At 37.1% G+C, this 23,528-nt stretch overlaps 1 protein-coding gene across 5 annotated transcripts in view; it reads right to left on the bottom strand.

Moving 5' to 3' along the window:
• Positions 1-23,528, bottom strand: part of Epb41l4a (erythrocyte membrane protein band 4.1 like 4A) — a 231,624-nt gene that overhangs the window by 57,354 nt on the left and 150,742 nt on the right. For 4 of the 5 annotated variants that reach the window (XM_071612342.1, XM_027927707.2, XM_071612344.1 and 1 more), the window contains 3 exons: positions 17,486-17,577; positions 16,079-16,156; positions 10,379-10,500 (listed from right to left, as the gene is read on the bottom strand). In XM_071612342.1, the coding sequence (XP_071468443.1) occupies positions 10,379-10,500; positions 16,079-16,156; positions 17,486-17,577 (292 nt within the window). The remainder of the gene's footprint in view (positions 1-10,378; positions 10,501-16,078; positions 16,157-17,485; positions 17,578-23,528) is intronic. The other variant, XM_071612343.1, reaches the window with a different exon arrangement.

Genomic DNA, 23,528 nt, shown 5'->3' with positions numbered 1-23,528 from the left:
TGTTTAATCCCTAGTACCAAAACAAAACAATAAATACAAGTAGCTAATAAATTTATGAAAAAATGCCTCAAGATCTTTAGCCATAACAGGTATGCAAACTGGAACTATAATGAGATTTCATATCACTCCATGAATAGCTATTACCAAAAAAGGAAAAAAAAATTAATAAAAATAACACAATTGGTGAGGCTGTGTTGAAAAAGAGAATGTGAATTAGAATACTATTGGTGAGAATGTGAATTAGAACAGTCACTATGGAAAACAGTATGGAAGTTCCTCAAAAAATTAAAATTAGAACAAATGATGTAGCTATCCCACTCCTGGGTATAGAGTCAAAAGAAATGAAGTCAACATATAAGAGATACTTGTATGCCTGTGTTTATTGCAGTACTATTCACAATAGCCAAGATATGGAATCAACTTAGGTGCCCATCAACAGATAAATGGATAAAGAAAATAAGATATTTATACAGAATGATATATACAAATATGTGTGCATATATATTTATGGATGGATAAAAAATATATAAGGATGAAATCATGCCATTTGTAGGAAAATGGATGTAACTAGAGGACATCATGTTCAGCAAAATAAGCCAGTCCCAGAAAGACAAGTATCACATTTTCCCTCAACTGTTGAAACAAAAAAGAAGGATGACCTGAAAGTACAAGAGGAACTATTAGAGGCTGGGAAGAGGGCTGGGGACAGGGAGATGAGGGTAGATGTGTGGGTGGACATGATCCATGCATGTATGGAAATATCAGTGCATCAGATTAATTTATACAATTAATATGAATTAATAATAATATTTTTCAAAAGATGTCTTTTAAAAGTATACTTGAGAAAACCACAATACTGACAAAAAGAAAAAGGCTTGTGATCTAAACTCTGACAACTTTGCTTTGACAGCTAAATTAAAAAACAATAGAATTGGGGGGGGGGGGGTTTCTAAAATTCTTTTATACTTATATGTATACATTTTTTCAGTCCTTCCAACTCTGTGACAGGTAAACCAGAATTTAAGGAAGAATAGGAATCTTTATGTACCCATTGTTTTATTTTAAGGATAGATCAAAATGCTAAGTGACATGTTACAACAGGTCATAGCCAAGCTAGACCTGGAATTCTGGTCTACTGAAATCAAGTTCAATTTCATGTTCTTCTTTTTTCTTTCTTTCTTATTTTTTTTTTTTTTTTTCACCAGAGGCCTTCTCAATGCAAAGGTTTAAATAATCAGACAAGAGCAACCTAAATCTCCCTCAGAGCAGATACTCTTATAGTCAGGGTGAGGAGAGAGTGGGAACACAGATTTCAACCACATCTCAGTAGCTTATCTAATTCTGATCTGTCACCATGAAAAAGGAGAGCCACAATCACACTCTCCAAAACTAAGTGTTAAATTTTCTAGAAATCTTCTCTAAACACCTACTCAACAGTTCTTGGTTAGAATGCTTTGTTCTAATTCTCTTGGATGAAAATTAAAAGTAATTTTTTCTTTTTCATCTTGAGATGACCAGAAGGAATAAACAAACACAAACTTCACAATCAACAACAAAGGCCCAATAGGTATGAAAGCTCTTATGTCACCATCTTTTTCCAGGAACCTTATCCTCACTTTTTCCAAACATTCCTCAAAGTCTTACCCAGACACCCTCCAAGCTGCACAACCAGGACACTTGCAAATCACCTCTTCCAGCCTCTACTTCCTCGCCTAAAACACAAATTGATTGTCTTCTTCTTCCTCTGTCCAAGTCTTCCTCCTTTGAAAAAGGAGGGATCTGCAGCCCTCTGTATATTACCCTGAATTAACATGTTCATGTATAAATGTGTCTTACGGCCCTCTCTTCAAAGACTCAGGCTATATCTGTTACATCATGGGAGAAATTTTGACACTTGAATTTTGTATGAGCAGTCTGGAATTGTTTCATGACTTTTTCTGTAAATGACACTGCATGCTTCCTAGTACAATATCAGTGTCCTTAACTCTGAGCCTTTTGAGACTATATCTGTTGGAAACGAGTGTGCATTTGAAACCTTTTTGCAAACTTAATACATTCCTGACAATTATCTATAGGACTTTTAAAAATTACAACATGGAAAAAATTCAAATGAAAATAAATCTCACTCCCACTTCCAATTCCTGTTCTCTCAGAACACTTCCCAAAGGCCACTACTATTACCAGTTTGTAACACATCCTGCCTGCAAGTAATTTTGCATGCATCCTCCCCCTACCTCTCAATTTTTGTCTTTTTATATAATGGGAACATATTATACAATACCAGGATCCATGCTTTTTTGTCTTCTCCACCACCTTACTAACACTATATCCTGGAGATCATTCCATATTAGCTTATACAAATTTAATACATTTTGTTTGATTGTTTTTTCTTTCTACATTACAGATACTATCTGACTAGGGTACAGACCCCAGCTGTGTGGTCTTGAACAAGTCTCATCCTCTGCTATCTCACCTGAACACTCAGAGTCAAGGCACCTTCTAAAAGTTAGGAGTGAGATACTATCTGTACAGTATCCACATAGAGTCAGGCATGCAGGGATGTTCGAGTCACTAATCTTCCTGCCCCCTGGTGGGCTCCTAGGGGAGCCTGGCTTTTCATGGCCCACACTGTGGAATTATGGAATCAAACCAACAAAAGTTCAAATCCCACTCTCAGATTCTTTTAACAGAGACATGGTGTTCCATAGAGATGGGGAAACATATTCTTTTATTAAGTCAGTTTCCTAGTATTGAATATTTAGGTAATATCAAGTCTCTGTGATGACAACTTAGCCAAAGTTCAGCTCATACTATAGAAGTAACCTTGTTGATCTAATAACTTTCTGGACCAACTGAGAGGTTGGGGTTTACTTGTGAAATCCCTGATACACAGCCCTGGCTTCTGTGTGTTCCTCATTCAATAACTTTGCTTCCCCTCTCTGAGCTCTTCAGTCTTTGCCCTTTCTTTGTGTTTTTTACTTCTCTTGTCTGCTTGAAAAAATGCACTCAGGTGGGGCTAGCAACTAATGACTTCAAATAGGAAAGAATGGGGTCTAAGTATACAGCTCAGTGGGAGAGCACTTGCCCAGCATGTGAGACCCTGAGTTCAATCCTCAGTAACAGGGGGGGAAAAAAAGAAGAGTCGGGTGGGGGATACCACTACCTTCCACAGAAGATGTAATGAGTAATTATGTGAACTTTAAAATTACCACAATCTCTTCACTATTAAGAATGCACCATGAGAAGTTTGCTGTTTCCAATTCATAGTCACAGAAAACCCCAATGGGGCTGGAGAGCAATGAGCATTTGGAGTGAGGAGGAGGGGAAAGTGGTGACAGAAAGTAGAAAGGCAGTTACCAAGAGAGGAGGGGAGTCAGTGTTCAGTGGGTTTTGAGTTTCAGTGTTACAGAGGACAACGTTCTAGTGATCTGTTGTAGGCCAATGTGAATATCTTTAACACTGCTGATTTTACACTTAAAATGGCAGATACAGTGAACTTAATTTTTTTACCATGATTTTAAAAAATAGCTTGAACGAAAGGCTACGCTGAAAAGTAGAAACCCAGTAAGGAAGAAAACCCCTAAATGTGCTCACAATATGCCTGGCTGCTAAGATCTGCAGGTGAGCAGGGCAAAAGAACCTGTAGGCAGAGTGTGCTTGGGCTTGCCTATTTCCTCCACTCCCTATTTATACTGAATGCACTAGAATAAAATGAAACTCCCCAATTTCCTTCCCAAGCTCCACTCACTATACTTGAATGGCCTCTCCCCATCCCTCACTCTCAAGCCCACAGCTCCTTAACATAAACCTATTATCCTTTGTATATAAAGTGGACACTATTATTGTAAATATAATTCAAACACTGACAGGTGGATTTGCAGACCTTTTCATGTTGTATATAGAAAGAAATCCTTCTATTTTAGGAGAAGGAAACTAAAGTATACGTACCAAGCTCCTACCAAAGTCTGACAGGATGTTCAGCTCATTTCAAACACCATTTCCATGTTGACGATTCTGAGGCAGGGGGCAATATCCCCATTTCACAGATGAAAAAACTGAAGCTCTGGTTGGCTAAGTGCCTTTATAATGCTACACACTTGACACATGTACTACTGAAGCTGAACACAGATTTACCAGATCCACACCACCTCTATCTGACACACTGGTCTCTTCACACAGTAGCCTTTCCTCTACTTTAACAAAAAAGATCTAAATGCCAAAAGCCAAGCTGAGCTTCTGCTGACTCTCACATCTGACACAATGTGCCAACCAGAGGAAGTGCCCAATATATGATAATTACTTTCTTTTTTGTTCCAGGAAAGAAGTATTTATATTACATAAAATACACATGCTGCTTAATAGCACCAATGGATCTTCTTGCTATGGCTTTGGTATTTAAAGCATTCCTTATTTAAAATATTTTGGGCAGAGAGTAATGTCACTGAACAAATCACCTTATGACATTTTAGTGCAAAATCTTAGTGAAATATGTGGAATTTGAACATTCAATGTTTACTTTCTTAACTATTTCTCAAAAGCCCAGAGCTACACTGCCCCAAGTGAAACTGTACTTTACTATATCAAAGCATTTCTCTGTCTCTCCTGCTCTGGGTGCACCCACCTCAGGTCACAAACAGAAATGCTGCCCAGCTAGCCCCAGGTGAATCATTAGTTATGTGCTATGATATATGTCATCCTATTGTGCTTTTCAGTCTGAAGATGCTGCTGTGATCACTTACTTCTGTGTCCATCAGTGGGATACATTTATGACCTTAAAATGCTGCATCAGAGAATCCTACCATTGTTCATCCACTGTGGTTGGTTTCACTCAATATTTTCCTTACAGGTAATTATGGATTATATCTAAATATTCCGTCTTTATTGATTACCTATAGCAGAGACTCTTCTGACAAGTCTACCTGCATGAGTTGCTAAGACCTTATCAGAGAAGGCCTATACAAATGTACACTTTTCCCATCTGCATCTCTCTTCCTGATTTACCCCAAACTCCACCTAAGCATTTCTGATTTGCAAGGAATGCTGGCTGCCTGCCCTGGCGCTGAACTCTGGGTGGGGCAGCAGGCTGCTGGGTGCAGAACTCCTGACTCTGGAATGTACTTCCTCATAGAGGTGCCAAGACCTACACTTGGCAGATTCTAAACACAATAGCTTTTTAGTTACCAGGCATTTATTGTTCCTTACTGAGGGGTGAATAAAATGCTTTTTAAACTTATAGAGAACTGGGATATGGTTAAGGGGAATAGTCATTTAATTGGATTGAATTACTGTAACTTCAGAAGAAATAAGAGACGGTCTTCTAAAACAAAAGTCATTACTATAAGTTAATGATACAAACTAACAAAAAGTAAAAATCTCCTTTCTATCAGAACTTATTTTTTATTATACATAAATGTTAAATGAGAAGTGAGAATGTGTGCTGATAATCCAAAAACTGTAACTCTAAAATTTCATTTAAAGAGAATAATGGGGGCTGGGGCTGGGGCTGTAGCTCAGTGGTAAAGCACTTGCTTGCATGTGTGAAGGACTGGGTTCGGTCCTCAGCACCACATAAAAATAAATAAAGACATTGTGTGTCCATCTACAACTAAAAACAATATTAAAAAAATAAAAAGAATACCAACAGAATTCCCTCTACAAAAATTAATATCTGGCCTGATTAAGGTAAAACTAAATCTCCTTATTTAAACTATAATTTTATTTCTGCCAAATATAGTATACTATCATAAAAAAACTTTTTCTGTGTTTTTAAATAATAAGAAAAGTAACTATGGCAAAGTAATTTACTAAGGTAACACTTTTGTTTTCCTCTAGCTAGCAAAAAAAAATTTTAATTTTTTTAGAGAGGTACTGGGAAGCCTACTCAGGGCTGGGTCTTCTGCATGTTAGGCAAAAGCTCTACCACTGAGCTCCAATTCCAGTCCAATTAAAAAAAAATTTTGAATAAAAAAAAAAATGAGAGAGCCATTGTTCATTCTCGCCCAACTACTCATGAATAAGTTCCAGAGAAAGGAAGCTTCTGAGTGAGGAGTTATTCTGAAGCAGCAGAGCAGGAGGAAGATGGGAAAAAGCAGAGTGACAGGAAGATCTCTTTAGGTAGGCTGGACCCTAGGCCCAAGAGGATTCCAAACTGATCACAGACCCTTCCCCTCTTACTCTCACTCAGACTGGCTTTACACAGACTGCCCACCTTTGTGGGGCCTGCAGGGCTTGGAAAAGGAGCATGCATATAACAAGCACAGCCATGCTAGTGCAATGAAGACTAGAGGGCCTCTTCAAACCTCTGCTCTGAATCAGAAGCCCACCACAGTATTAGGAGTGAGGGACTGCCTTTCTATCAGCCAGGGTCAATTAAGACCCAATGCAGAGTACATTTGAAATAGAAAAACAAGAAAATGCAATATTTAAAAAATGGAAGAAAATTATCCCTGACAATATTCTTCCTACATAGCATGATAGCAACTGCAATCCTGGATCACTGGCATTTGCTAAGCAGTACTTCCTCACTCAGGACAATCATACTGTCATAGGGAGGGTCATCTAGGGATTCATAGAACAGATCACAGTACTGTGGAGCATAAGCTACTAAAAAAAAAAATTCAAAGTGGAATGTGCTTTTAGCAGTCTTAAACACTTTTTAGAATAAAAATGATGGGTATATATCATTGTTTAAAATATATAATAAATAATCATGAATGCTTAAAGACATTACTAGAGGGATATTTGCTATAGTTATAGTTTTCAAATATTAAAACAGCTTAAGTATCCGATAATTAAGGATTGGTTGAATAAATTGTCACATTTATATAAAAATCTATAAAGCAGAACATCATCCAGACATTAAACTGGTGCTGCATAAGAACATGTAATGATGTAGGACATATTCATGATATATTAAAGAAGACAATTCTGTTGTAAAACATTATCATTCCATTTTTCTAGGAAAGATATATGAACAATTAACAGGCTATAATAATACATAGCTAGTACTAGAAGACAGAACTGAATATGAAAGCTTTATTTTTTCTTTTTTGTGAGGGAAAGTTCTAAGTTTTCTAAATCTTATAAAATAACTATATATTTTGATATTAGTAAAGGCATACAACATGTCACATTCTTTAAAGACCCACTTGATGCTAGAAGGCTGTCCTCAAAAAAGGACACCTATTCCATGTCATGCCCCACCTGTACCCTCATCCCCTAATGAAGAAGGAATCTGTTCCAATATGCTCAACCAACAGACCATGCTACAGGGGGCTCTTTCACAGCAGAACAGAATGGAACCTGAGACGTGACCTTGTTAGCATGGATTTGACAGCGCAATATAGTTCCAAGTTGCTCTGTGAAAACTGCATTTGGCTGAATCTACAAAAGCCAGGAAAAAAAAAAAAGATTTGTCCCTAAATCCAGCTTCTAGTATTTAGGATTCTATGGAAAGCACAAAGAAAAAGTGTTCCAGCCAGTAGACTATATGCAGATATTTCATAAAAGCACAGGAGACCAAAAAAAAAAAAAAAAAAGCAAATTGCACAGGTTTATAGAGATAGCATATGTGATTCCAACATCACAAGTGGAATGAAATGTTGACTTGAGGCAGTGAATGTTTTTAATATTCTCAGTTTGTCTCAGAATAATTTTATAAGGCATTCATGGTGTTTCAGAAATAGCATAGGATTTGAAGGTTTTCTTATTAACTATAGTTGTAGTATAATTGATCCAAATGGGACTTCAGACTGCTCATATAAAAGTAATACAAAATATTAAGATAAAGCATAAAACTAGGCATTAGAAGACTAGAATTTTTGGCCTAGGATTATTATGTAATTGCAAGAAAGTCCTCTGGGTGGCCTTGGCCCAACCCAGGCTTTTTTGCCTATGGATCTCAAGAATAACTGTAAAATACGCTAGGAATGAGATATCATAAGATAGAGAGGAACTACCCTGATTAGCCCAGCCCTTATTCCTGTCTCTCCTAGGGACTGTAACATCTTGAGTTAGGAAGAAACCCCTGAGGACAGCCTAAGCTTTGTTCCTCTCTTCTCTAGAAGCAAGATGTCCACCAAAGCTTTAAAGTCTAGTGAGTCACATGACCACTTAGGTATGTAATCCAGAGTGAGCTGCCTTTTAGGGTCCTTTAAGGTGTAGTGGAAGTGAAGCATACTCCATTAAGACTCTGTCCCAGGAAGCTTTACTGAGCTCTGGAGGACCAACTCACAAGAGATTCTAGTCTTCTTTTGTCCCATGCTACCTAACTGTAAGTAATAAATCTACTCCATGTAACTTGTTACACTTGAGTGTGTTCTGTCTCCTTGTACTCAGACTAATTGGTAACCAGACTAATTGGTAACTAATTGAACTTGCTCCATACTAATACTGACCAACTGTCTGAAATCTTCAGTTTCCTCATCAGCTAAGTGAGGAATAACAGTAACAGTGATGTGGCAAGGTAATCTATTACAAATTGAAATCATGCTTTATTTCTGCCCCTATAGAACCACCAGAAAAGGATTGTTTCCTCCCAGTTCAATGAAAGAAGGGGACCTTCTTGGATTTAATTTGGCTTTAGAAATGATAAGTCAGATGCCATCTTCACACCCAGAAATGGTGAAACAAACTCATACACTTCATAGGCTTGACATTTAATAAGGATTAAATGAAACAGTAGATGTCATAATGCTTTGCAAATTTTCATATGATGTTCAGATTTACTTCTATTATTAAAAATTCTATTCAGGGGCTGGGATTGTGGCTCAAGTGGTAGAGAGCTCGCCTAGCATGCATAAGGCACTAGGTTCGATCCTCAGCACAACATAAAAATAAAATAAAGATATTTTTAAAAATTCTGTTGACTTCACATAATATGACAGAAAGACCCAGGAGACCTTGGGTTCCTTCCCCAACCCTACCTCTGTATAGCTGCTGGGGTTGTGTCTCCCTCACTTATAAAATGTGAACATACTTGCCTCATTCCACCAAACAAAGTTATTGTGAGACTAAAATGAGATGTTACATGTGAAATGAATCTGGAGAGAGTTAGACAAGGGTAATCTATAAGCAAGCCACAGACCCAAGTCAGCAACATTATTTTACAGTAAAATTCTGAGGGCTTTGAGCACTGAACATATAAATTAAAACTGATTAATTTATTAAAGAAATAATCTACATCAGAAACCAAAAAAAAAAAAAAAAATCAAGAAACCCAAATGTCTACCAACAGTAGAAGAGATAAAATTGTCAACCTCTGGAATACTCACAGCAAGAAAAATAAATACACTTTAGTACCCATTACATGTCATGTTGATACAAAAAATAAGATGCAAAAGAATATGCACATGTCTGATTAAGAACAGGCAAAGGCTCTATCAGAAGTAAATAATAATGGAAAGTAAGAAAATAATGATCACAAGTTAGACAGGATTTCTTCTAACTGGAGAGATTGGATGATGAGAATATGATCAAAGAAATGCCATGAGGGACTCGATGGGGGGGGTACTAGTTATATTAAACTTTGTGTACACAACACACCCACGGACACATGCATATATGCCCATATACACATGTGCATGTCTGAATTTCATGCACTTTCTGTATTATATTTCATACTGAAAGACAAACAATAACAAAAACCCAAACAAACTTTGTACAAATTAAGTTACATCACCAGTGTTTTGTTTGTTTGTTTGTTTGTTTTGTTTTTAGGAGACTTTTGCAAAGAGTTTGTTTCAATTCAATGTCAAATCACCAAAGAAATTACTAAGCTGAGATTTTATTTATAAAATAAAACCCTTTCAAAAATAAACTATAATCATTAAGCAAGTCAGGATGACTACTTATCTACAAGTGACTACTTATCTACAAATGAATAATTACTGATTGAATATTACCAAGGTCAAACTAAATATTCTACTAGTAAGAACGAGAAGACTATAAGCCCGGTGGGATGGTGCACACCTGTAATCTCAGTGACTTGAGAAGCTAAGGAAGTATGTTCTCAAGTTCAATACCAGCCTTAACTTAGCAAACTCTGTCTCAAAAAGAAAAAGAAAAAAAAAAAAGCCAGGTACAGTGGTACATGACTTGGGAGGCTGAGGCAGGCAGATCACAAGTTCTAGGACAGCCTCAGCAACTTAGCAAGACTCTCCCCCTCAGCAAATTAGTGAGGGCCTCTGTCAAAAATAAAGAACTAGGGATGCAGCTCAATAGTAAAGTGTCCTTGGATTCAATCTGCAGTACCAAAAAAGAAAAAAAAGGAATAAAGAGACTACATACAGGATTATAGTCACTACCTGAGCATGTCTTGTACCATGAGCCTAAAAGAAAATGCAAAGTTACACAGATGACTTAAGGCATCATGACTTACCAACTGGCTGTGTCTGTGCTATTCTCTTAGGGTAAGTTTTGCTTCGACTTCTTGACACATTCTGATCAGGCCGGGGAAGTTGAATAGAAAGATCTCGGCTCATTTGTGAAGCTGTCCTGCCACTTGAAAATGCAACATTTTGATTAGCAAAGGTAAAATCACACAGCTACAAAATTAAACAAGAGCTCATTCAGAATAGCTGTAAAGAAGAATAAACACAAAGACTTGACTGGCCATCCACATACAGAGGTTTCTAATATTATTCATTGTAAAATTGGCTAAGGAAGTACATTAAATTTTAGACGGGAATTTATATTAGGAGGAAGATCTTTATGAGGGAGAAACAGGAAGAAAGAGTTTATTAAAGAAGGAGTTAGATTTGTGGGGGGCGGGGGCTGGGGTTGTGGCTCAGCGGTAGAGCACTCACCTAGCACGTGTGGGGCCCTGGGTTCGATTCTCAGCATCACATAAATATAAATAAGTAAATAAAGGTATTGTGTCCAACAACAACTAAAAAAATAAATATTAAAAAAAAAAAAAGAAGAAGAAGAACGATGGGCTAGAAATAAAGGTTTCTGATTTCTTGAGCTCCACAACTCAATGGTAAATCATGTCAGGTGAAATTACACAAGAACAACAATCCCACAGGGAAGTCCCCTATTGTCCTTACAGAGCAAGCTGTGAAGCATCCCTGCAGGACCACTTTGTGTTGTTTTATTCTGAAACCCACCGTGGCACAATTAGCCATTTATTGTGCCTACCTCACCTAACAGATCACATGGAAGACTGGAAAGCAGGCCTAGAATATTCTCTAAAGATTCCATGAGGGTTCAAGAGGGTGAGCTTCCCCTGGGGCTGGACAAGGCTTCTTAAGTAATTTTCCCAGGGAATTGTATAATTTCATTCGTTAGATTTCAGTGAACAGCTATTTTACTAAAAATTAATTCCACAACTGGTGAATTTGAGCCAGTGAATGACCCTAGTTTTCATAAAGAAAAACACTGTTTAGGTACAGAAAAAAATGCATTTCTATATGTTTATTTTGTTTCACTATGAGGAGAGCCATCTTGGGAGGAAAAAAAAAGTCTTTTACTGGCCCCCAATTCTATTTGTCCTACATTTACAGAATAAAGATTGATAAATGTCTCCCAAAAGGTGGTTAAACAATAACAATGTGAAATTCATCTTATATGCTTCTTTGAATATTTCCCCTTCTCACTATCCACTTTTATTAGAAATAAAGATGACTGTAGCCAGGTGAGGAGGTGAGGTGGTACATGCCTGTAAACTCAGCTACTCAGAAGATTCCAAGTTTGAGGCCAGCCTGGGAAACTTACCAGATCATGTCTTAATATAAGACATAAAGGGCTGGGGATGCAGCTCAGTGGTAGAGTGCACCTGGCTTCAAACCCAGTACCACCAAAAAAGAAAAAAAAACAGAGAAGTGCAACAACATTCATTAAAAAAAAAAAAGTAACTTCTCATCAGGCTAATTAGGACATTACCAGGAATGAGCTACTCTGTGAATTAAGGTGCCAAATTCCATCCGTGACAGTACTTCATGTTTAACAGTTAATGAGAACTGGAGTGGAGGGGAACAAGCTGTGATAGTTAAATTTTCAAGTGAAAGGACACCTATTTTTTTCAAAGGTATATAAGGGAACATAAATTTCTGAAAAAGTTAAAAAAAATCCACAGATATAGCAGAATTTCATTATTAAAAATGACTGGAGTATGAAGATCAGATCTACTGACACAAGACTTTCTCTGTTTTTAGAAAGACTTGGGCACTGAGTACCTCATTACACAGAGGAAGAAAATATTTGCTGTGAAAATATAATCCAATATGTGAACCACTGAGACATTTTATAATGAGATTGTACTTTATTATTCAATTTTACCTCTTGGTTTCTCTCTTGGGAACAGAGGAGAAATGAGAAAATCACATCACAAGATTAATAAGGCTAAGGTCCAGAAACAAACTGATCTGCCACAGTTTGCACAGGTCCCAGTACTACACCAACTTTTCTGCCCTCAGTTGGTCATAATGGCACAGCCTTGTGGCATGGGAGAAAGGACAGAACAATTAGCCTTTGGTCTGAAGCAACAAGCCCTATTGAAAACATAGCTATGCCTTTCTCTAACTATCTTGTCCTCAGCAGATTTTTATTTTTAAAAATCTCTGCAGTCTCATTTTTCTTATATATATTTATATTTGTTCTTACTATATCCTAATACAAATAGTTTTATGTAGCATTCTATTTCTTTGTAGCAGAAAGTGATGAGTAAATACATATAGAAACTGACAGTGTATGGTTATAGGGTCTCTCTGCATGTCTGGGGACTCTCTATTGTGACAGGGCAGAGTTCTATTTCCACAATCACCCACTTCCCTGCCCTCTCACACTCTGGCATACACCCCCTTCTATGTTAAGTGACACTATCAGAAGTCCTTCAGCCTCCAGGGAGCAAGAGGGAAAAGAAGGAGAGGAGAGGCACTTGGGTTCAAGTTCCAGATTTGCTACTTAGTGGTTAAGGGTCCTTAGTTCAGTTACCTTATTTTAGGTGCTCAAATTTCTCATCTGTATAATTGGGGATCTGATACCTTTTTTGGCAGGTCACCATATAGAATGAATAAAGTAGCCCATGTGAAAGGAAGCACCTGACACTAAGGAGGTTCTCATGAGAACTTGGTCTCTTCTCTGCTTCATGAAATGTGAGATCCCGTAAGGGCGCCTGTGATTTAAGTCCTAGGAGAAGAACATCTGGGTTTCTGGGGAGTGGGGTTTCTCAGGCCTCATTCTCACTTCTGGAGTACTAATCCCACACAACTTATTCATTCATCAAAACCAGGAGTCTCCTATACACTTAACATCAGATGAGGGCAAAGTTAATTTTTAAGGGACTTAGAAAAGGAAATAGCAATGTATAATAAGACATTTAATCAATCAAATATTTAATCAATCTCCATTTCAGATTGTTGGTCCCTATAATTTAAAAAAAAAAATAGGGCCAGGCACAATGATACACACCTCTAATCCCAGTGGCTCAGGAGGCTGAAGCAGGAGGATCACAAGTTCAAAGTTAGCCTCAGCAACTTAGCAAGGCCTTAAGCAACTTAGCAAGACCCTGTCTCAAAATTTAAAAATTAAAGGAAAAAAGGGGAGGGGGGGTGCTGGAAATGTTGCTCATTGTTTAAACACCCCTAGGTTTAATTCCCAGTACCAAAAAAGAGAGAGAGAAAATTAGAACACCACCTGATTTCACCTCAGTCATTGTCCTCCAATTTAATTTTGAAATCTGATTATCCTATATCACTAAAAATGTCTTTTTTAAAATTTAAAAATTGTTAAATTTTAAAATGTCTGTTTTTTCCATTAAGTAATTACTAGATTTCCCAAAAGATATAGTAATCTCCTTGGCATTCTGAAAGCCCTAAAATGGAAGACAGAATAAAGACTAGAACACTTGTCTTCCTCCATCACATACATGTACATACCACATACGTGTAAATGCACACCCCTCAAAATATTCATATATACTAATATAAACGCACACCCTTATGTGCACAGAGACTCACATTCACACACTGCAGCCATTTCATAGGCTGCTATTTTTCCCCAACACTCTAAAGCCTGCAAGGTGAAGCAGGGAGCTGTCTGTGTTTCAGAGCTCTGCTTGCAGGTGAGGATATTGCCTGACTGTCTCAAAACTGAGACAGGCATATGATGCTGGATAAAGGTGGGTTGTGTGTTGTCTTTTGACAATAAACCATCTGTGTGCTAATGACCATCCAGAAGTCAGAGACCCATCCCTGCCTAAGCTCTGTCTACAAGGATAAAACAGCTTTCTTCCAAGGGTTGTGTTAGGTTAGTGCTTCCTACGTATGGATGTGTTGATTTGCGTTTCATTAAGACTTACTCGGCAGTTAACATTAGCCAAGAAATTAGAACAGATTTAGCAGAACCTCCAATTCTGCAAAGGTTACCTTTAATTACATTCTTGGAAGAAATCATATTAAATATGCAAAATCCAATAACTTTCTAATAATAATTCCCAGTAGCCACAACATTTGCATTTCAATAAATTTGAGAAATCAGGTGTGGCTAAATTTGTGGAAGCCAACTACAGCATATGTTAAACACCCTAATTATAATTTTAATAGTATAAACATTAAGGCAGATGTCTGTTCACTAGCTCCATTTTGGTGACAAGGAGATAGCTTTACACATTTTCTTTATAACCCTGGCAGTGTTTTATGCCACAACTGGAAGAACAGCCTACATACTGGCTACTGGCTACTCTTCTCAGTATAAAAGTAAAGAATCTTTTCCTTAAACTACTTGTAATTATTTCACTTTCTATGCAGAACCTTGAAAAGCTGCAGGTTAAATATTGAAACATCAATAAATATCTTCATATTAAAAACCAGGAATATCTATAATACAATTAACATTTTTAGTTTTAGTCATCAAATAAGCAAACATTCAACTGAATATTGTGTACAAACGAATTCACTACTAGTCACTCCTTTATTGTCTTTGGTCTCAAATTTAAGAATCAAAAAGCGAGTTATTAAAAGAGAAGAATTAAAACCTGGCACAGTGCTGTCCTATAAACACTTGAGTGGGCTTTATTTTCAAATCTCCTGTGCAATCATTTCTTTCAGTGACATCACCAATGGAACCAACAGAACAGCGTCCCACCAGCTGTGTGGCATTTCTGCACCCTGTATGGGTTTTCAAGACCTGGGGTCATGCAGCGCCACCTGAAGAATACTATAGCTCTTTGAAGGCAGAGGTGGTTAGATCTGATTCTTTGTGTCTCTGGACTCTTGATACCATACCCTGCACACCACAGGCTCTCCACTGAACAGAATGAATTAAAACAAATCCTTTTTCCATATAGATCTCACTTCCACTTTTAATGCTGGTATTAGAAAAAGACACAAACACCTACCTAGCTGCATGACAGTCAGGCTTTTTCTCCAACAAGCTAATCTGTCTAATGGTTAAAAGGACAGGCTGTGGAGTTAGAATGCTAGGGTGTGAATCCCATCTCACTGCTTCTTAGCTGTGTTATCGTAAGAAGCCACTTGGCCTCTCGGAGCCTCAGTTTCCTCATATATTAATAAAGATAATATTACAGAAGATTATGATGACTAAATGAAGCAATAAATGGAAAACAGCACAACAATGGCATTTAGTAGCTGCTCAGATTAAGTCAAGATATAATGTTAATTGTTTCATTACTATATACATACAATAATTTTGCACATCAACAGTGTGTTTGATATACAGTATAAAGTATATGTTGTGTTATAATAAGGGATCAACTGAAGATCTTAAGAACACAATCCATCCGTTAATATTCAGAATATCTATTTTGTTTCATCATAATAGAATAAAATTAGAAATAAGTGATAATTGAATCAAAATAAAATTCTGAAGACAATAAGTTATACTATATTCTAAAAGTCCTAAACTTAACATAGCTAATACAGACATTAAGTATAATTAATTCTGGAAAATCATTTTTGTCAACAAAGTTTTAATAAGTTGTTATGCTTACAAAACACACTGGCACTGTGGGTAAAATAAGAAAAAATTTAAATCGCACACTTCCTTGTGCATGTATGTGGGCAGCTGAATTAAATACTTATTTACAGGCACATACCCCAAGAAAAAAAATACCATTTACCTGTACCGATGCTTATAACTGATGGATCCAAACTTGCTGAGTTTTCTTGACAATGAATTTGATTCTGTTTCTGGCATTCTAATTAATTTTAAAAAGAAAACCAAAGACTCATAAATGCAGATACTTGTACAATATTTGAACAAAAAGCTGTATTGAAAACTTAACAGTACAATACAGTTTAACAAAGCTAGTGAAAGAATCAGGAATTGGCTATTGTAAGTTCATATGTGACACACATCCACACCTTAGGATGTTACATATGTATGATACCAAATACTCATACTTTCTAAAAATTATCATACACATTATTGTCCTAGGAGATTTTAGTTGTGAATTAAATTTCTCTGTTTAAGTTATCTTGGGAATTTTGTCACTATGCTGATTTACTCTTCCTAAGATTCTCATAAGTCAATCATGACAGATATGATGTTTTGCTCTTGTTTGTATAATGTGTTCCAGGACTTCCCATTCCAGGGCACTTTCAACAGACACTGCCATGGCTCCCAGCCCTGTCCCACTGACCTGCAGGCAAAGTCTTAGGCTTCCTGGGCCATGTTCATCCCCTGACACAAACCATAAAGAGGACTTTAGTCATTTTACAAAAATACTTCTCCAACACTATGCAATTCAGCTAAACTGTTCCATACAAATCAAAATTCTCCAGGAATAAGGGGGAGAATTCAATCCTGTTTTAATTTTTTATACACAAAAATAAAGCAATAAAGTTTAAAGTATTATCTGCTAAAATTTTATCTTATCTTTATGACACAAGGATGTGAAATAAGGAAAAAGGTCCCCACAATCCAGTAGTCAGTTCTCTGTCCTCATCTTACTTGCCCTCCCCAGAAGGCTGCACATAGTTGCTGGCCCCCTATTCCTGATATCCCAGTACATGACATCCTCTCCTGGTTGTTCCTTCTCATGTCCCTCAGCTGGCTCTTCTTGTCTCCAAAGCTCAGTTCTTAGGTTTCTGAGTTTCCCTCTCTTTGTTTTCTCCATAGTTGATCTCAACCCATCCCTTCTGTATTAAATATCTACTAAAGTTACACCATCAACCTTCACCTTTCCACCGGGCCCTGTATACCCAATTGCCTTACCACATGGATGGCTCATAGGCTTTTCAAATTTACTATGTCCACAGCAGAATACTTGATTTCCAGAATACTTGATCCTTTCTTACAGTGTAAGTACTGTCTACATTGTGTTATGTATATACATGTATGTTTACAAACATGTACATATGTACACACACGTGTATATGATGCTTATCTAATGCCATCCAGAGAACTGAGCCAAAATAAACAAAAGAGAAAAGCTTTAAAATTTCTGTTGGACATAATTTCCACTATAAAAAAGTGCCATTTTCATGTATTAGAAATGATGAACAAAACTATCCAATTAACATACCTAAAAAATGTATGATGTTCTACACTGCACTTCCAGAGATGCTTGCAAGCGGTTTTACTTCGAGCTTCAAAAAAGAATGAGGTTTCATTGCACTGGGAGAGAGAGAGAGAGAGAGAGAGAGAGAGAGAGAGAGAGAATGAATTGAATTACTGGCCATAACACTCTTCAGATAGTCCCTCCTTTAGTAATACAAAACCAAGCAGGCAGAGAGATTATTAACCCATAAAACAATGAGTAATTGTCTCTTAGTAATTATTTTTGGAAGGCTGTATTAAAATCACTTTCCACTAATTAAAATTACAAAACATAAATTCTGTTTAAATCGTACTGCAATCAACTTCATTATCTACTTCTACATCACCTCACAGCTATGCATAATCCAGGTGATGGCACTGAATTACTGCCAAATCTCCCATCATAAATTGCCACTGACTGACAAGCAAAAAACACTGTGTGGAAATCATTTCCCAAGAAAAAACAGATGCCCATAAATCCAGTCTTTAAGTATAATTAAGGGATGCACAGGTCAAACTCAAATTGATGTCTAAAGAACCTCAGGGGCCAGGGGTGGTACTCAGTGGTATAGCCCTTGCCTGGCATGCACAAGGTCCTGGCCAATGGCCAGTACCACACACAAACACCAAAAAAAAAAGATTAAAAATTTCAGAAGGAACCACTGAGAGGAGCAGCCACCAGTGCAATGTAATCTGGGCAAATTAAGTAACATCTCTGATTTTGAGTTCTTCCCCATTCTGTACCAAGTTACTGGATTTATTGAATTAAATGATATGGTAGATATAAAATGTCACATAACAGGTATAAATTTTAATCATTTTAATCTAGTAGTTATTTGATTCTTTAATATACTTAATACAAAAGAAACTAAGGCAACATTAAAGGTAATTCTAATTTTGTATGAGATACTTATTTTTTGGCAGTACTAGAGACAGAACCGAGGGGTTCTTTACCACTGAACTACAACCCCAGCCTTTTTCATATTTTAGAAACAAGGTCTTGTTAAATTGCCCAGACTGGCCTTCAACTTGTAATCCTCCTCCCTCAGCCTCCTGAGTGGCTGGAATTACAGATGTATACCGCCATACTCTAGATACTATTGTTTAGGGCTGGGGTTGTAAGCTCAGTGGTACAGCACTTGCCTAGCATGTGTGAGGCACTGGGTTCTATCCTTAGCACCACATAAAAATAAATAAATAAAATAAAGGTATTGTGTCCATTTACAAAATATATTTTTTTAAAAAATATACTATTAGTTTAAGTGACTGAATGGAAAAAACAAACAAAATACAATATACATGCTATAATAATAAAATACAAGCTCTGCAAAATTATATAATTGATGATTTAGTTTCAAATTTAAAAACCAAACATGAATCTCAAATGCAGCAATGCCTCTGAAAGAGGTTCTTACAGACTCAAAAACAGAACTGTGAACACGGAGAAATAATTGAAATGATTTGTCTCCCACTTTTAACAAGGACAGAATATTCATACCTGTGAAATTCTTCCCAAGTCCAAATGAAATGATGCTACCTAAATTAGCATTCTATTTGTAAAATGAAACAAAGCCAACCTATCTGTGTTACAGAAAGGCTAGCTACAATTCCAAACTCCTACGAGGCAGAAGGAAAAATTTAGGATGAGTCTCAGGTTTCTGGCTTGGGTACTAGTATTAAAATATAGCAAGTGGGGAAAAATAAGGATTTGGATGACAAGGGAATGGATAACAAGTTCAGGAGGAGATACTTGGATCCTGAGGTGCCCATGGAATGCCAAGTGGGCCAGTATGAGCACACAGGTGCAGAGCTCAGGAGAGAGGTCACAGCCACTGACACAGGCAATCTTGCCTGAGAGGAAATGAGATGGCTCAGGAAGAGAATGCAGAATGGAATGACAGGAAAGATGCGGACTGTGTGAAGGTGGACTGAGGGGGTCAAAATGAACCAGGAGATGATGGTTTCAGAAAGGCTGGGAAGAGACAGCACAAATCTCAAATGACCCAGAAAGGTCAAACTGGGTTTCAAAGGAGTTTACTCATTTCTCGGTGAAAAAAAATCTTTGGTGACTTCTGTGAAAGGGGTAGGGATTATAAAATTAGAGCTGAGGGGGGGAAAAAAGTCAATGAATCCAGAAAATGCTTTCCTCAATAGCAAAAGAAACTGGGGGTGAAAACAGGAATGGGTGCAAAGTAAATCACACAAGTTTCTTGGGGGTAACATGGGAAAGCCCAGGCTCCTATCAGGAGATGGGAGTTTTTAAGGAGGGCTCTTTTTGTTTTTTTAAATTTCTTTAAAAAAAAATATATATATAACATAGCCAAGTGAAGCAGTTCATGCCTGTAAGCCAGCTACTTGGGAGTTTGAGGTAGGACTAACTGAATAACTTAGTAAGACCCTATCTCAAAGATAAAATAAGAGCTGAGGACGTAGCTCAGTGGAACAGCACTTACCCAGCATGTGCCAGCCTCTGTGTTTAACCCCAGAGACAGAGAAAAATATAAATAAAAAAGACATATAAACTGTACAAAAGCCAAAAGTAAAACTCAATCTCCCTCTTACCACTGGCCACACTTCCCCTTCCCTGAGTATACCACTATTTCTATTACAAGGAGTGAGTGCTTTTAAAGGAACTGGATTATCCTAAAATGAAATGAACAGGTCAATAAGTTAAAAATAAATTTGCTTGTGATTGCATTCTGACAGGATACGTAGTTAAGACAAAGGGGACATCAGGACAGGCTGTCCTTGCCTTCCCAGCTTACCTCTCTCAGTACATGGAAACCTGGCCATCTCCCTGTGCCTTTCAACAACAGAAACACTGGGTGTGGCAGGAGGTGCTGGGCCTTAATACCTAGAAGTGTTGGCCAGGAAAACTGAGACACAAGACACTTTCACATTTTAGCCAAAGCCAAAATCAAATTTTCAAAAACTTAGTTACATATAATCCAATTTTCAAAACTAGAAAGAAATTTAAAAGTATTAGGTGTTTAACTGAAATAAAATACATCTCCTTCAAATCTCAAACTTTTCTTACACCAGTTTTTGCTTCATTCTTCACAATCATATCTCCATTCTTTTAATTTTTTAAGAACAGATCTCATCATGGAATACCTAATTCTTAATATACTTTTTAATCTACTGTTTCTCAATCAAAGAACAAAAAGCATATAAAATCCAGCCAGAATTAGGTTTTTCTCAAGTTTCCTTGGGTATGAATATATTAAAAGGAACAAAAAAGTTTCCCTACAGACCTCCTAATTACTTCTGTCACAAACAAATCAAGAAGGGACACATTCTCCATTTTTAGAGGGCTTTAAGACAAGCTGCCTACTTTTTATCCTAGTGTTGGCAAAATGATCTAAATACTAAAAGGAGGGTTAACACAACTAAAATAGGAACTAGGTATTCTAAATACATTCTATGTACTTTTGCCACATGCAGTAACTGTTAGCCTGAATGAACTGGCACGGTGTTTCAAATGTCTCTTTCCATCACTCTTCTACCTATTAAATCTTTTCCAAATGGTCAGTTAGCACATTTTCACTCATCCATACATAGAGCAGCAGCTTCCTAATTGAAGCACTTCATTTCAAGATACTGCTAAAGATACTGTCCAAGAATCCAACACTTGTTTTTGCAAAATTACTTAAATACCGTTATAGTGTTAGTCATTTCATGCCAAAGCAAAGATATTGTCTGAATCTATTTCTTTTTATTTTATGAACTACTCAAGTTTAGGTCACTTTTATACTCAGATACTATATCATGTGCCTATCATTGTTCCTTGAGTCTCTCTTTTTCTTTCTTTCTTTTTTTTTTTTTTTTTTTTTTTTTGATACTAGAAATTGAACATAGGGGCCTTAACTACTGAGGCACATCCCCAGCCCTTTTTATGAGACAGGGTCTCACTAAGTTGCTGAGGCTTGCTTTGAACTTGCAATCCTCCTGCCTCAGCCTCCCAAGCTGCTGGGATTATAGGCATGTGCCACAGTGCCTGGCCTTGTACCTTGGTTCTCTATGTAAACTTGCTTCAAATTCCCAATTCCATCATATGCAAGTATTCAGGCCCTGTACAAAATCCCAACCTAAGTCCCTCTAGTCCTTTCAGACTCTTTATCCATCTTCTTTGTCAAGCTTAGAGAAATAAATCTACTTTGCTTGGCTTCTCTTACAAATGTTGAGATTATTGATAGTATCACTGAAGGACTCAACACTTCAAGCAGCACAGCCACTTATCCTCCCTGGGCCCACTCCAGCTCCATTGCCTCCCACAAGCCTGTGTCCTTAACACAGATCCTCATTACACACATGGTCTGTACTCTGTTTTCTCCCTCTTTGTGTTTGGGGAAGCAGCCACACAAGTGCTCAATGCCTTACCCAGCCTCTCTAGAAGCACAAGGATGAACTTCTTCATTTCATTATTATATACTTGTCCCACATCCAAGGTTGCAAGAAGCAATTCAAGATATAAGATGTGGGCCATTATTTAAGAGTAAGAGAGATTAGTACTTCTAACACTGGAAAGATGCCATCATTACATACATACTTGAAGACCTACAGCAGAGAAGCTTCTAACAACATTCTATCAAGGTAGGGCAGAGGCTAAAATGTGAAGATGACAAGTCTAACGTATTGTGGGATTTTTGTTTTGTTTGAGTTTTTTTAATTTTTACATGCAATCTATACAAATTTACAGATTTAACTGGTTATATATTTAGCTGGTAATCATCAACTACTTTAGGCACAAGGGGAAGAAACTAAATAGAGACTGATAACAAATGACTAAAATAACTTTCTTAATAATTGATAAAGCAAAGGAAGGAAAGTGGTGAAACAAATTTATTCTTCAACTGGAAATATGTACCAAGAGTTATTATAAAACCTATATGTTTTGAGAAATTTTATCTTTCTAAACGGTGAAGTTGAATTACTACAGTTTTTTTTAAAGAGAGAGAGAGAGAGAGAGAGAGAGAGAGAGAGAGAGAGAGAATTTTTTAATATTTATTTTTTAGTTCTCGGCGGGCACAACATCTTTGTTTATATGTGGTGCTGAGGGTCGAACCCGGGCCGCACGCATGCCAGGCGAGCACGCTACCGCTTGAGCCACATCCCCAGCCCAAATATACTACAGTTTTAAAATTTGAATTATGCTGGTATATATGAGATACTAGACACAATTTTTTTTTTTTGTACCAGGGATTGAACCCAGGGGTGCTCTGCCATTGAGCTACATTCCAGCCCTTTTTGTTTTTTATTTTAAGACAGGTTTTCCCTAAATTGAACTTGTGATCCTCCTGTCTCAGCTTCCCAAGTCACTGGGATTATAGGTGTGCAACCACTATGCCCTGAACACAATTTTGTTTTAATGGCTTTCCTCATATTTTCAATTACCCTCTCTTCCAGAAATCCTGGATTCAAACCTGGCTAATGAATTTGGAGTGAGCTCTTTAAAAAAAAAAATCCAATTTTGTTATTATGTGGAAAAGGAAGTCAGAAGGAAATTTTGAAAGATGAAGTATATATATATTACCTTATTCTTTGAAGCTTTGTCTTTATATAAGGACCACCAAAGAATGTTTCTCAAAACATTACTGTCAAGATATTGGCATAAAAGGATTATATTGTCAAGTAAAGATGGGGAATACTGGGGTAAGCACTCAGACCTCTTGGTGTGCTAATGTGCACTGAGAATCCCACTAGCTGGTGACGTGGAGAGCTGCTTTCCTAATTAAAGTGAGCAAAGAGCCCAAAATCTGAGGTCATTCTGCTTCCCACTTGAAGGAATTCACCGATGCAAACTTTGAAGTCCAGATGGTTTACTTCTGTTATTGTTCTGACTCTCTTTATTCTTCAACTGCTCTTTAGGGAACCTGTACTATTTCCAAAATATCAACATTTCTCTCTTCTATGTGCATACTGACTTAACTTTTGTTTTAATGACAATTTTTGTCCCCAATCTTACAAATGTTAAAACAATTCAATAACAAATATTGTTTTGCTATTAAGATGAAGGTATATTTTATAAG

The sequence above is a fragment of the Marmota flaviventris genome, chromosome 5 (assembly GCF_047511675.1).
Source record: "Marmota flaviventris isolate mMarFla1 chromosome 5, mMarFla1.hap1, whole genome shotgun sequence".
NCBI lineage: Eukaryota > Metazoa > Chordata > Mammalia > Rodentia > Sciuridae > Marmota > Marmota flaviventris.
This window is presented reverse-complemented; position numbering and strand designations above follow the sequence as displayed.